Genomic DNA, 15,728 nt, shown 5'->3' with positions numbered 1-15,728 from the left:
GCTTTAGCTGCTAAAATAAACTTTATCTGTCCAGAGCGCCACTCTCCCATGGCTGGCTCATTCACTGGAAGAATCCGTGAGTGGGCGGTTCTTAAACTTTCCCCAGCAAAGTAATTTCCTGACCCCCAGTCTACGCCTCCCCTCTCGGCACGGAAGCTTACTGCGCAAGGAAGGCATGGGTAACGGAGGACTCCACTCCTCCCTGCTTTGCCAAGGCAAGGTGTCTTGGCACTGCCTCGCCTCCTCCGAGCCCTGCAACTCCTCTCCACTGGAGGTGTGGTCACTCTCCTCTGTTGAAGAGGAGCTGCTTCCCACGATCCTTGGAGGCTCTCTATAATCCATTCGGCTTTTCCTCTCTCCCTCCTGAACCGATGGCAGTTCCCTGACACACACCCTCAGCCATTTTTCACCTCAATGAGCAAGCCAAGTCTAAAGGCACTCCAAGGACCCACCCCTCAAAGGCAGAGTCCATGGAAGGTGAATAAAGAGTGTCCTCAACCCAATAGTGCCTCAGACACTGCAGAAACCTTTTCTTAAATATTCTCACTTACCTGGGCTAAATGCCAATTGCACCAAATTAAGGAAACACTTCTCCAGTCCCACAGTGTGAAGTCAGTGGGGGGGGGAAAACACCATTGCAGAAAGATCAGGGCAGCTAGATGCCCAGCAAGAAAAAAGATAAATCGCTAATCGAGTCTCTTGGCTTATGGCCACTCCCCGTACATGGGGCAATGCAGCTAAGAAAGCCTTACTTGAGATGCATAGCAGTCAGCAGGTGAGAGCCACATCTATGAAGCACAAACTGATCAGTAGGTATGTCAATACACTAAACTCCTGTATAAAAATGAGCAGGAACATAAAGTCACAAAAATGGAAACTGCACTAAAGGTCTGTCCAGCTCAGTATTGCTGACTTCAACTGACACCAGAAAAGAAAATGTTTTCCCTGGCTGACTTCACAATAAATGTGCATCAGTGCACAGCCTCCATGCACGACATCTCACATTTCCAAGGGTTAGGGGGTTAACTCGGAGTTCAGGTCAGAGTGACATTCTTTTAATGAGTAACTAGCTCTTGCTAATAATTAAAAATCACATGGAAAAGAATAAAAACAGGGTTGGAATGTTAGAGATATTTCAGAGACAGGTTTGGCTGGGTCTCCAGCTGACGGCATTCCTTCCTTCCTGTCTTTCTTAAGCCTTTTCTTGGATTTCTGGCCTAAAGAAGAACTCAGTGAAAGATGGAGGTGGTTGGGGCAGGAGCTCTGCTCCTTCTCTACCTGTTCTTCACTGTACTCTTCTCCTCCTTCAAAATGTACAAGAAGAAAAGCCAGCTACCCCCAGGACCCACTCCCTGGCTCTTGCTGGGAAATCTCCTGCAGAAAGATGTCCTGCCTGTCTACAAGTTCTATACAAAGGTGAGTTTCCCTGTCCATAAATGTCAATAGGATTTTGCCTAGAATAGCAGGACAGAGAGAGGAGGACACAAATTTAATTTCTTCCTTGTCTGGTCTGTGTATATCTGCTTGAGTCTGCTGCTTTGAGAAGCCTTCAGTTAACAGAATGGAGCTTATGATAGGAAAGTTCCTATCCTTTTTGTCTTTTCCCATGCTAGAAGGCTGTAGAGAGTATGGGGATCCATATGAACCAACCTGGGCCATGTGATCTGAGGCCCTTCTTTTGTGCCTTCTCTGTGAGAACTCCATAGGGTGACAACATGAGAATGGGCCTTTGCTGTGGTGGCTCACCATTTGTGCAATGCTCTATCCAAGGAAGCTCACCTGGGGCTTTCATTACATATCTTGAGGCACCAGGCAAAAACATTCATTGTCACCCAGGCCTTTGCCTAATTAAGCCATCTATACCTTTTGAACTTGGGTGGGGGGATATTGTTTCTGTTGTTATTATGCTATGTATGTATGTGTTTTTAAATTAATATTAATAATAATATGATGATGATATAATCCTCAGAATAAGAGCACTATAGAAATCTAAAAAGTAAAAAATAATGAATGAATGAATGAATGAATGAATAACAGCCATGAATTTTGATGGAGGGTAAAGCTACACTTGATGGCCATATTATAGCTTGAGGAAATCTGTCTTGGTGGAACTGAGTGCCTACTACCAACTTTAACTGGTGTCCCAGCTGTGTCTCTATCTTATCAGCTGTTAAAACTGTCCATCATTACATCTAGCAGTCATTAATTCCAAACTCTGTGCTGTGTCAAAGAAGTACAGTCATACCTTGGATGTCGAATGGAATCCTTTCCAGAAGTCCATTAGACTTCCAAAACGTTCGGAGATCAAAGCACGACTTCTGATTGGCTGCAGGAAGCCCCATCAGAAATTCGCCTTCCAAAAATAGTTCACAAACTGAAACTGTCACTTCCAGGTTTGTGGTGTTTGGGAGCCAAAACTTTTGAGAATTAAGCTGTTCGAAAACCAAGGTATGACTGTATTTCCTTGTGTTTCTCTTGAATTTCCCACCATAGAGCATCACTGGGTGACTGGCCAGGAAAGAGATGGGAAAGGGAGCAAAGTCTCTCTCTCCGCTTCCTGCACACCATGACACTGTTACACACTTCTGTCTTGTCTCCTTTTACTCAACCTTTTCCTAAAAAAAGAAAGATTGATCCAGATGTTGTGCCCTTTCCACACAGAGGAGCTGCTTGATCATTTTAGTTTTCCTTTTGGGGACTTTCCCCCCACCAGCTCTACAATATCTCCTTTTGACATTAGTCAACCAGAACTGTGCACAGCATTCCAGATTGAATCACACCATAGAGTTGCACAGGAGAAGTTTTTGCAAGCTTTTGTGAATCTTCCCCACTGCCCTAAGATTGCCATGATGCCAGCTGAGAGGTGGGTCAATATATTTTGTGAGAAAAAGCCTGGCAGGCCAAGTTTGGCCCAGGGAACACAGTTTCTCCACCCCTGCCCTGAGGTATCTGTCCAAAGGAAGCATTGACCAACGAACCTTGCTTGTCTTTGATTCTACTTTCAGCTCATTGATAAATATGGCCCCATCTTTACTGTCTGGATCGGGCCAAAGCCCATCGTTGTGATTTGTGGATATGAAACAATGAAAGATGCTTTTGTGAATCATGCTGAAGAATTTGGTGGGCGTCCTGCAATGCCCTTCATAGACAGAGCGAACAACTATCGAGGTAAGGGGTGTATTGCATTTCTGTGCTTATTTTTGGATTACCTGTGTTAACCTAGGCCCTGCCACACTTCCCTGTCTATTATGCTCAGCAGTTATGCCATGTTTCAGGTACACAAGTAGAGCAGCCATGCTGGATCAAAATGGATGACATCATGCCATGTTTGTGTCTTCTGTATCAGCTGCTTGGATCTTTGTGAACATGTTTGTAGCTTTAGGTTCGATGAATGGTGTGGTGTTTGCCCTCCTAGGTGTGTGACATCATACTGGCTTCATAAGGAAAGGGTTAACTAAGTGTAAAATGATTAACCAATAGGAACCCAAGGGAAGGAGTTAGAGTTAGAGTTGTTAAGAAGTCAGTCTGGAGTTAGAGAAGAGAGAGGGAGCATAAGTCTGTGGGTTGGGATAGTCTGATGTGAGAGAGTGAGAGAATCTGTTAAGAGGAGTCAGTCAAATAGTTGAGATAATCAGTCAGAAGGGATTAAGAAGGTATAGGCCGGTAAAGAAACTAAGGTTAAGAAACTGACAAGAAAATTATCTGAGAAACCATAAACTTGTTAATGCTTATAAAATAAACTTGCTTATTTGGTTTAATTTTAACAACTGTCTGGACTCAGTGTGTACCTGAGAGTAATGGGTTGGTGGCAGCGGGGAAGCAAGCACAGTGGTGGCACAGGGATCAATAGACTGTAAAACATCCGGGGACCCTGTGTGATCGCCAGAAATAATAATAATAATAATAATAATAATAATAATAATAATAATAATAATAATAATAATGATGATGATGATGATGATTACAACTTAAAAAACAAAAATAAAATACAACATTAAAATAATGGAGCATTAAAATATTAAAATGTAGCCTCATTGCAGGAGGAGAAGGAAAAGAAAAAAGAAAGAGAGGAAGGGAGAAATGGAGAACTTGGCATTGTGAAAAGAGTAACAGAACAACAGCCATGAAGCCAAACAAAAAACAAAAAACCAACTGATAGCACAAGATGTTTTGGCAAACCAGTGCTTGAGTGTGTGAAAAAGTGACCTGTGTGAAGAAGTGCTGATATAGCATTGGCGCAAGTTGCTCCTGCCCCCCCTATTCTGGATAGATCCAGCTCCATGATAGTCCAGCTCCATGCTCATAGCTCAGTTGGTAGAGAATGAGACTCAACCTCAGGGTCGTGGGTTTGAGCCCCACATCAGGCAAAAGGTTCTTGCATTGCAGGGGATTGGACTAGAAGACCCTCGTGGTCCCTTCCATCTCTACAATTCTGTGGTTCTTTTAATGTTGTATAATCTCAGTGCAAGCGAACCGCAAACAAATCAGGCTGAATGCTGAATAATCCAGTTGTCTGGAACCACCACGTTTGCAATTACAAATGGAAATATAGCCTGAAGGAGGAAGGCACCATCTCTCATATTGAAACTTCCTGCTGGTTTCTGCACATTGAGCTCTCCACCTGTTTCCTTTCAGGACTGGTCAACAGAAATGAGGCAAAATGGAGAGAGGTGCGCAGGTTCACATTATCCACCCTGCGGGAATTTGGGATGGGAAAGAAAACAATGTCTGAGAGGATACAAGAGGAAGCCCTTTGCCTGGTGGAAGAATTGGTGGCCACACAAGGTACTCTTGAGCCATACGTCTTCCAAAGAAAATTCTGCCATCCTTCAATGCAGGAAGTGGGGTTTTATTTTGTGATTGTTGTTGGTGATTGTAATTTGTCTCTTCTTACTTCAGACCTCTCCGATTTAAATTTTCTCTTTAAATATTGGGCAAGCTTTATATTCTTCTTGGGGGTGGTGGTTCTATAATTAATTTGTTTTTAAAGCTAAGTGTCAGGGGTCTGCCTCCAAGGGAGAGGGGAGAGACAGGAATGTACAGACAGCCTCCTCCTTTGTTGAGCAGCTGCACCTCGTCAGTCTGGTGAAAGCGAGACTTTAGGAGAAATGGATGACGAGAGAAAGGGGGGGGGGGGAGGATGCAAAGGCTCAGTCAGGCTGAGATGAGCCATGACACCGCTTCCAGGGAGTTGGACGTGCCTCTTCCATTGCATAGTTTTCGCCAGGGAATTACACGTAAGGAAAAGAGGCGGAAATGGGGTTCTCCCGGGCTTATATACTGGAGGGCAAACAGGAAGAAGGCACTTCCGGAATCTGCTGGTGATTGAGGCAGACATGGATTTTGGACCTCTGCACTGTACATAGTTTTTGCGCTCAATAAAACTTATAAAACCCTCCCAAAACTAACCCACCTATTACAAACCCTTCCAGTTTGCATCCCCCAAACCCAACTCCGCAGATGGCAGGGAAAACTACACTCCTTTATCTTCTCACACAAAAACCCAAGAATAAGCCCCAAATACCTGCACCTCCCCACCTCAGAAGGAGGACGGGGAATCCCCAACATAGAAGGATATTATACTGCCAACCAAATACGCCATATAATCCCATATATACTAGAAGATGAGACAAAACTATGGATACACCTAGAGAGGGACACAACTGAAAATACCTGCACCACAGCATACCCTCTCCTCCCGAACAAACTAAGGAAAATTCCCATGGCATGGAAAACAGTAATAGGCAAACTATCCCCAACCCCATCCCCACTAATTCCCTAGGCTTCCCACCCATTATTCCACCACGCAGCACAAAACCTCCAGATTAAAACCTGGCAAACCAAAGGCCTATATCACCTAATAGACTTCTACGAAAATAACAAACTTTATCAACACAAGAAATACAAGATAAACTAGAAGACACCCAAATGCCCTGGTTAACGCATCACCAATTACATGCCTTCTTAAACAATCCAGCAGTAAAATCAGCAGCAACTAGGCCACTGACAACCTTTGAAAACCTCCTTTTAACAACAAAGGGACACGGCAGAGAAATGGTATCCGCAGTATACAAAATACTACTACAAAATCCCACGAATTCCCTAGACGCAATCAAAAAACAATGGGAGGATGACATAAGCTATGAGATTAACCCCACTCAATGGACCAAAATGTGGACTATACCCCCCTTTAAATGCATATCAACGAAAAGAAAAGAACTCACTCTGAAACTCACCTACAGGTGGTACCTAACACCAAGAAAACTAGCACTAATACGCCGAGGAATCTCACCAAAATGCTGGAGAGGGTGCACCTCCACAGGCACATACCTCCACATGTGGTGGGAGTGCCCCCAAATCCAACCATTCTGGACAACAACTGTACGAGAAATAAGTAAAATAACCAAGCAAGTATTAGAAATCACCCCAGAATTGGCTTTACTAAACATCTTCCAAGACAATAATGCCCACTTACACCACAAAGAACTCATAACCCACCTACTTTCAGCAGCCAGAAGCATCATAGCCAGACACTGGAGAGACCTGTCAGGAGTAGGCATGGACCAATGGTACCAAATAGTATGGGAAACAGCCCTACTAGAAAAATTAACCAATAAACTGAAACTGACACGGGGACAAATAGAAGAAGACGCCTTTACGGCTCCCCTTTATCACATACACAGCCCAACAAGACAACGACAATAATCCACCAACAGCATACAAATCAATATGGCTAACCTGATCCAAAACACCCACCCACCCCACTCACACATGAAAACAAAGACCACCACAGCCAACCACAAATGAATAACCACACCCTAGGCCAACCCCAACCTCTCTCACCACCAAAGGAACACAAGCGAACAGCAAAGAACCTGCACAAGCAATGCTGACACCAAACCCTACATATAGTAAGTGAAATAGAAACATTGCCACCCGACCCCACTCTCACCCATTGGCTGAGGGAGGCGGCGTACAGCTTTTGGGTCATGTGGCCAGCATGACTAAGCTACTTCCCGCGAACCAGAGCAGCGCACGGAAACACCGTTTACCTTCCCGCTGGAGCAGTACCTATTTATCTACTTACACTTTGACGTGCTTTCGAACTGCTAGGTTGGCAGAAACAGGGACCGAGTGTGGCGATCACACAGGGTCCCCGGACGTTTCACCATCTATTGATCCCTCTGCCACCACTTTATTTCTTGCTGCCACCACCCAGGCCCTACCTAGTAAAATACTGAGTCCAGTCAGGGTTAAATTGGAACATAAACTTCTGTTTATTTATTGCAGTTTAACAAGTGTGTGGTTTCATAAACGGTCTCAGTCAATTACAATCATGGGGTGCCTATCCAGACCTATAACTTCTGCTGCCTGCTCTCACTCACTAAACCACCTCTCAGATTTTTACCTGCCTTCCTAGCTCCTAACTGTTCCTGACTCAGCTTTTTTCGCTACACTAACTGATGGATCCTGATAGATTTCGCTAACTGATGGATCCTGATAGATTCCGACAAGCCTTGCGGAACCCTGCTCCTCCTGGCGACTCATTAGATGACCTTGTTGAGGACTGGAATAACCGGCTCTTGGCAGCCATTGATGAGATCACGCCTAAGCGCCCTCTGCGACCCCGTCGAAACTGGGCCCCTTGGTTTACTGAGGAGCTCCGGAAAATGAAGCGGGATCTCAGACAGCTAGAGCGAGTATGGCGACGGACTCGTGACGGAGCCTCAAGAACATCTTATAGGACGCTTATGAAAGCCTATGAGATGGCTATGAAAGCTGCTAAGAAATCTTACTTTGAAGCTTCCATTGCATCCGCTAGCTCTCGCCCGGCACAACTTTTTAGAATAATTAGGTCAATAACGTCCTTAGGAGGACAAACAAATTTAAGCACAAATTCGACCCACAGCTGTGAGGCATTTGCAAGCTTTTTTGCGGAGAAAGTCCTGTTGCTCCGCCGTGACCTCCCTGCCAATTTAGATACAGTGACTGAACTGGAGGCCCCTCGACTGACTTCAGGTCCAGTGTTGGACCATTTCGATTGGATACTCCCTACTGATGTGGATAGATTCCTCCAAGTTGGTAGGCCCACCACCTGCCTCCTTGATCCGTGCCCGTCTTGGCTGATTAGGGAGTGTCCAGATGTTGCGCGGACCCCCCTGGTTGAAATTATCAATTTGTCCCTTGACACGGGGACATTCCCAGGGGAACTGAAGGAAGCAGTGGTGTGTCCACTCTTAAAGAAAACTTCATTAGATCCCTTAGACCTATCCAATTACCGCCCAGTTTCAAATCTTGCATACCTGGGTAAGGTAATTGAGAGAGCGGTTGCTGAACAGCTTGGTAGGTTTCTGGAGGAAACATCGGCATTAGATCCATTTCAGTCCAGTTTCTGTCCTGGTTTTGGGACGGAGACGGCTCTGGTTGCCCTAACAGATGATCTCCGTAGACAACTGGATCGAGGCGGGTCAGGACTGCTGATCCTTTTAGATTTGTCAGCAGCCTTTGACATGGTCGATCATGATCTTCTGGACCACCGCCTCGCAGATGTGGGGATACAGGGCATAGCCCGTAACTGGTTGTGCTCTTTTATCTCTGGTCGGGGACAGAGGGTGGCACTAGGGAGGGAAATGTCATCGCGCCACTCCTTGGTGTGTGGAGTGCCGCAGGGCGCAATTCTCTCCCCGATGCTTTTTAACATCTTTATGTGCCCCCTTGCCCAGATTATCCGGAGATTTGGGGTGGGCTGTCACCAATATGCTGATGACACTCAGCTCTAACTGCTGATGGATGGCCACAGCGACTCGGCCCTGAACACACTGACCAGATGCTTGGAAGCTGTGGCTGGATGGTTTCGTGGGAGGCGATTGAAACTAAATCCTTCGAAGACAGAGGTCCTATGGCTAGGTCAGGATGGCATGGGGATGAGGGAGCAACTCCCTTTTCTTGCGGGGGCCCAATTAGTGCCATTGCCTTCCGTTAAGAGTTTGGGTGTAATCCTTGACGCCTCCCTTTCCATGGAGGCGCAAGTTGCAGCAACAGCCAAGGCGACATTTTTCCACCTTCGCCGGATCAAGCAGTTGGTCCCTTACCTTTCCCACCCCGACCTGGCCACAGTGATCCATGCGACGGTCATCTCCAGGCTTGACTACTATAATTCGCTCTACGCGGGGCTGCCCTTGAAGCTGTCCCAGAAACTCCAGCGGGTACAGAATGCTGCAGCGAGGCTCCTCACGGGGTCTTTGCCATGGGAGCATATTCAGCCAGTGCTTTTCAAGGCTCCCGGTGGAGTACAGGGTCAGATTTAAGGTGCTGCTTTTGACCTATAAAGCCCTTCACGGCCTAGGACCCTTGTACCTATGGGACCGCCTCTCCTGGTATGCCCCATGGAGAGCCTCAAGGTCCATAAATAACAACACCCTAGTGGTCCCAGGCCCTAAGGAAGTTAGATTGGCTTCAACCAGAGCCAGGGCCTTTTCAACACTGGCTCCGGCCTGGTGGAACGCTCTGCCTCATGAGACCAGGGCCCTGCAGGATCTGATTTCTTTCCGCAAGGCCTGTAAGACAGAGTTGTTCCTCCTGGCCTTTGGCTTGGAGCCAATTTGATTCCCTCCCTCCCTCCCTCTCTTTCTCTTTTCTTTTCCTTCTCCTCCTGCAATGAGGCTACATTTTAATATTTTAATGTTCCATTATTTTAATGTTGTATTTTATTTTTGTTTTTAAGTTGTAACCATTCATCTTGTTTTATTATTGCTTGTAAGCCGCTCTGAGCCCAGCCTTGGCTGGGGAGGGCGGGGTATAAATAAAAAAATATTATTATTATTATTATTATTATTATTATTATTATTATTATTATTATACACTAACTCAACCTACCTACAGACTCTATCCCAATTCACTCTCACTCCAACCAGCCACCCAACTCCCATCGAACTCCCCCTTCGCCTCTCCCAGAGCTGATTTTATAGTCCCTCTGACTCCACCCCCCTGGGTTCTGATTAGGTAACCTGTTTAACTATTTCACCTCCAGCACTCTCATATGTTAACGTCATACCGAGCAACGGGAGCTCACCCCATTGCTGGGATTCAAACCGCGAACCTTCTGATCAGCAAGCCCTAGGCTCTGTGGTTTAGACCACAGTGCCACCTATGTCCCTTAAATTCCAGAGAGATGTCAAAAGGAAAATATATCAGTTTTGCCATAAAGGCAAAAAAAGCGCCTCAGAGTGGCTGGGACAACCCAGTCAGATGGAAGGGGTATATTATTATTATTATTATTATTATTATTACTACTACTAGTAGTAGTAGTAGTAATAGTAATAATAATAATAATTATTACTACTAGTAATAATAATATTAGCGGGTGGTGCTGTGCGTTATACCACAGAGCCTAGGACTTGCCGATCAGAAGGTTGGCGGTTCGAATCCCCGAGACGGGGTGAGCTCCCGTTGCTCGGTCCCTGCTCCTGCCAACCAAACAGTTCGAAAGCACCTCAAAGTGCAAGTAGGTAAATAGGTACCGCTCTGGCGGGAAGGTAAACGGCGTTTCCGTGCACTGCTGTGGTTCGCCAGAAGCGGCTTAGTCATGCTGGCCACATGACCCGGAAGCTTGTCGCCGGCTCCCTTGGCCAATAAAGTGAGATGAGTGCCGCAACCCCAGAGTCGGCCACGACTGGACCTAATGGTCAGGGGTCCCTTTACCTTTACCTTACTACTACTACTACTACTACTACTACTACTACTACCAACTTGCCAAGCCCCACTCACCATGTCTTGTTTTTCTTGCAGGGCAGGCCTTTGACCCAAGAAGAAGCATCACATGTGCTGTTTCAAATGTCCTCTCTTCAGTTGTCTTTGGGAATCGGTTTGACTACAAAGATCCGGTGCTGCTGGAGAACCTGCGTATTGTGCAGGACTTCATGGGCTACCTCCGTACTTTATCAATGCAGGCATGTTGTTCCTTCTGCATGCTGAACCTGGGGGTCTTTCTTCCACCTCTGTATTTCTTTCTGCTGATAACTATTTCTGCACTCAAACAGGCATGCTTCCTCAAATTTACTTATGTCACCAGTAGGGATGTAAAATGTGGTTCAATTCATCTCAGTGTGATCTGTTACAGGTCTTTCTCCCACATAACAAACTGCAATCCAAATCAGTTCTTCACCCCAGTGGCATGTCTTTATGCAAATAATGCCAAAAATATCATCACATTTTTGTTAAAGTTGTAAGTTTAGATAAAATGCCATGTTTGAATGCTGTAACCTTAAGGGAAAACGTTGCACTCTGACAAAAGCATCAGAGAAGGCTCCTATTTTTCCACTGGAGTGAGATAAGTGACCTGATGACTCATTTCTGGATACAAGAGTGGCAGAGCTCTCACAGCAGGAAGCTGAAACTTGAAAAGTCTCTGTGTGTGCTTGTTGGACATGACTACTACTACTAGTAGTAGCAGTAGAAGCAGCAACAGCAGCAGTAGCAGAGAAGTTCCAAAAGCCACATTAATTTAATAGCCTCTGAATGAGAGAGAGGCAAATACAGTTTATCTCATTTCTCATTTATCTCATTTATGATTGCAGTTTATCTTATTTCCTCATTTCCCCATTGCTTCTGTTCCAGATTTATAATTTACTCCCAGGAATAATGGCTTACCTACCTGGACAGCACAGGAAGATATTAGCAGACTGTGCAAAAATGAAGGCCTTCATTCGTGAGAGGGTGGAGTCCCACAGGAGGACACTGGATCCTCAGAATCTCCGTGACTATATTGATTGCTTCCTTATCAGGTCAGAGAAGGTAGGGAGATCCACACCTTTCTTTCCCTACATTTCTGAGATGCCTTCATTTGTAGTTAATTTGAAACTGTCCCTCATTGTTGTTGCACTCCCACATTCTGAACCATTGTCCCTCTCTTGGCTTTAGTGGCTGCTAAAGTCCATCTCCAAACTAATCTCAGATGGAAACATCTGTCCTCCAGTATATTGAGACATCAACCCAGGCAGCAGAAATGCAGCTGACCAAAATGAAATCATACATGAGATTGTGGTCTGAAATCCCCCTCCCCCACCACGCTGGTTCTCAATGGTGTCTTTATATTCAACAATATCTTTATATTGCAATAAGCCATGTACATCTTGTGTTAGAAGTTAACACTGTTCATTCCATTTATAGCCTTGAGAAGACAAGGTCATGACAGACCAGACCACCAAGGTTATTGTGTGGAATAGGATGAGATGTTTCAATTTCTCCACCCTCCTTTCCCTTCTGCCTTGTTTACAGAAACAAACCAATCCTGAGAATATCTACAGCACCGAAGAGCTTGTCCAGTGCGTGTTTGGACTCTTTATTGCTGGGTCAACAAACTCAAGCACTGCCTTAGTCTTCAGCCTCCTGGTGATGGCTAAATTTCCACACATTCAAGGTACTTAAATGGCCAAAAGATCTGATTTGCTCTGCTATCCAGCACAAAATTTTTCAAAGGTCACTTGCAGTAAATTCAACGAAACAGCAAAATATGGACTATTTCACTAATATAGTAATAGTGATATGGTAAAAAACAAGTAAAGAAAATATCAATGAACAATTGGAAGTTGCATGATAAAAAAAACAGCAAAGCTGTTCAGAGGCAGTAAGACTTACTCATAAAGATCATTGCAGAACAAAAAAGTATTTCTACACCTCTAAAGATGTCAGACGAGGAGGTTTGAATGGGGGTTAACTTTAGCCTTAGTTTCTAAGAAGAGAAAGATGATTTGACATACAATTTTTTATATTTTCATGCTGCTTTCCACTCAGATGAATCCCAAAGTGACTTACAAACAATTAGTAATAATGGCATGATAGAACATAGTAGAAAATCACAAATACAGCATAAATCATGTGAATAATTCACAAATATTCAGATGATGCTCCCTGCATTTTGGAAGAGAAATTGCTTGAGAAAATATTACTGTGTCAGATGAAAAGCAGCTCCAGAGTTCTGGAAGTACATTTTCTGAATGCTTTCCATTGCAGCAAAAGTTCAACAGGAGATTGATGAGGTGGTAGGTGCCAACCGCATCCCTGGCATGGACGATTGGGTGAGGATGCCCTTCACAAATGCCGTTATCCATGAGACTCAACGATTTGAAAAAGGGAGCCTTGAGGGCTTCCCACGTGCAACAACGTGTCGTACAGAGTTCCGGGGCTACATCATTCCACAGGTATGATTCACGCATGGAATGATCAGTTTACTATGGGGAGGAAAAGGGAGGGATTTAGCATCACATGAAGGGCCTTGATCTGCCATAGTTCCAGGCAGTGTGGAGACAAGTCGTAATAAGTTCCCCCCATCTACTCCATTTCTGGTGATTTTTCAGAATGCTGTGCAATTATGTGAGACAGACTGATTCAGCAATCACTGTCTTTCTGAAAAGAATGTCCTTTCTTATATGACTGTGAAACCAAAACAAATAATGCAATGTCTATCTTCTCCCTGAAGTCCACCACTGTGGTTCCAATGCTCACAACTGTGCACTATGACCCTCTCCAGTGGGAGACTCCAGAAAAGTTTAACCCTGGACATTTCTTGGATGAGAAGGGTCAGTTCCGGAAAAGAAATGCCTTCATGCCTTTTTCTGCAGGTGACTTGATTCACATGTTGTGGGGTTGGGGCTGGTGGCCGGTGTGTGAGTAGGAGTGGGACAAAACTGATGGTTTTAGGACATGGGTAGGCAAACTAAGGCCCGGGGGCCCGATCTGGCCCAATCACCTTCTAAATCCGGCCCACAGATGGTCCGGGCATCAGCATTTTTTACATGAGTAGAATGTGTCCTTTTATTTAAAATGCATCTCTGGGTTATTTGTGAGGCATAGGAATTCGTTCATCCCCCCCTCCCCCGATATAGTCCTGCTCCCCACAAGGTCTGAGGGACAGTGAAAAAGTTTGCTGTTCTAGGAGATAAATAAATGCTGGAATTGGAGTGATGGAATGAAGGGCAAGGGTATTTCTCCTGTTTACCTAATATTTGCTTTGGAGCTAATATGCATATGTGGAGCCATTGAGCAAGGGTTTCTACACACAAACTCACACAGATTTGCATAAAACTGATTTGGTTCTGCTTTTCAAATGAGAGCAATTTCACACACACAGACCCCAGAAATAGGTCACATGTTGTCTAAGTTCTTGGATTTATCTGTATGAAGAGGTCCCACACATTTGCTGTCTTACACTGAGTTCCTTGGATCTTCTGTTGCCCTAATGACTCATTAAAAGGTAAAGGGACCCCTGACCATTAGGTCCAGTCATGGCCGACTCTGGGATTGTGGCTCTCATCTTGCCTGCGTACAGCTTCCGGGTCATGTGGCCAGCATGACTAAGCTGCTTCTGGTGAACTGGAGCAGCGCATGGAAACGCTGTTTACCTTCCCGCCAGAGAGGTACCTATTTATCTACTTGCACTTTGTGCTTTCAAACTGCTAGGTTGGCAGGAGCAGGGACCGAGCAACGGGAGCTCACCCCATCGCGGGGATTCGAAATGCCGACCTTTTGATCGGCAAGTCCTAGGCTCTGTGGTTTAACCCACAGCGCCACCCGAATCCCAATGACTCATTACCTCCAGGCTATTACCTGAAAAAGAATGTTGGTCTGGCTTAATTAGCTTTTAAAACATGCCTATTCCAGATTAGCATCAAGCAGGTCTTCCAAATCCTGCTGTACTTTGATGCTACATAATATGTCTACAATGAAATGCCACCCACGAGTCAGAGAAGCAAAACAAACTGGAGACCAACAGTTCAAAAACCTACTTGCTGAACCACCTTGACCTTTCATGTACATAACAGTGTGCAAGCAGAGAGCTGTAGACACCAACTGAGAATTGGCCCTATTGCTGCCCTTGTTATGCTTGCTTTGGTTTTTTGTTTTTTTAAAAACCTCTTAAACTCTAGCATTTGCTGTGCACTATCTTGGTCTTTGGTTATTGATTGGCTCTGCCTTCTTTGTCTCTGCCAGGAAAACGGGCATGCCCAGGGGAAGCCCTGGCTCGGATGGAACTGTTCCTGTTCTTCGCTGTTCTGCTCCAGAACTTCACCTTCCAGCTGGTGGGAGATTTCAAAGAAATGGACGTAACATCTTTTCATATGCAGTACAAAATGAAGAGCGCATGCGTACAAATGCAAGCCATTAGACGTTCTAAGTGATCCAGTGAGGTAAACTAAGCAGAAGGGATCAAGTCAGTGCCTCCAAAACTATTTGTAGTAAGTAGAATGGAAGCACTGAGAGATTTGAATCCAACAGTACTGAGGAAAACCAGATATTCCAAGCTTAGGTGGAACATGCCATAGGAGCCCCCCCCCCAGTAAAATATTTGAGGAGGCTGCCCTCCAAGTTGATAGATATTACCATTCAAATGGGGTGCATATGCCGCATCTTGTGATCAATTATGCAGGGCAGGACTTACACCCCCCCCCCATATTTTATTAAAGTTAGCACCCCTGGACAAGGCAGAAATTGAACAGGCTAATCCAGATATTCTCAGACATCAGCTCCCATCATCCAAGCTAGTAGTTGCTAGCAGGTTGCATGGATGATAATGTGTTGCTATCCTCACTTTTCAATGCCACACATTGCCCATTATTCAATGCCAATTATTCACAGTAAACAGAACAGAAGTAAAACAAGGCTCCAAAAATGAATGGAATGTCAAGTGATAATACCTTTACAAGTGTGTGTGAAGCAGATACTGCAAAACA

General features: G+C 44.9%; 1 protein-coding gene across 3 annotated transcripts; it reads left to right on the top strand.

The window, feature by feature from the left end:
- Positions 1-1,130: 1,130 nt before the first annotated feature.
- Positions 1,131-15,445, top strand: LOC114590728 (cytochrome P450 2C20-like). 3 transcript variants are annotated; one of them, XM_077924303.1, is made up of 9 exons: positions 1,131-1,416; positions 3,006-3,168; positions 4,636-4,785; positions 10,789-10,949; positions 11,617-11,793; positions 12,277-12,418; positions 13,012-13,199; positions 13,478-13,577; positions 14,989-15,445. In XM_077924303.1, the coding sequence occupies exons 1-9, from the start codon at positions 1,240-1,242 to the stop codon at positions 15,174-15,176; spliced, it is 1,446 nt and encodes a 481-aa protein (XP_077780429.1). In that variant the 5' UTR covers positions 1,131-1,239; the 3' UTR covers positions 15,177-15,445. The 3 variants fall into 3 exon arrangements, with proteins under 3 accessions (XP_077780429.1, XP_077780430.1, XP_077780428.1); XM_077924302.1 differs by having other exon boundaries at positions 1,132-1,416; positions 13,478-13,619; XM_077924304.1 differs by lacking the exon at positions 4,636-4,785 and having other exon boundaries at positions 13,478-13,619.
- Positions 15,446-15,728: the final 283 nt, after the last annotated feature.

This window comes from Podarcis muralis, chromosome 2 (genome assembly GCF_964188315.1).
Source record: "Podarcis muralis chromosome 2, rPodMur119.hap1.1, whole genome shotgun sequence".
Taxonomy (NCBI): domain Eukaryota; kingdom Metazoa; phylum Chordata; class Lepidosauria; order Squamata; family Lacertidae; genus Podarcis; species Podarcis muralis.
The sequence above is the reverse complement of the archived record's forward strand: the minus strand, read 5'-3'. Positions and strand labels throughout refer to the sequence as shown.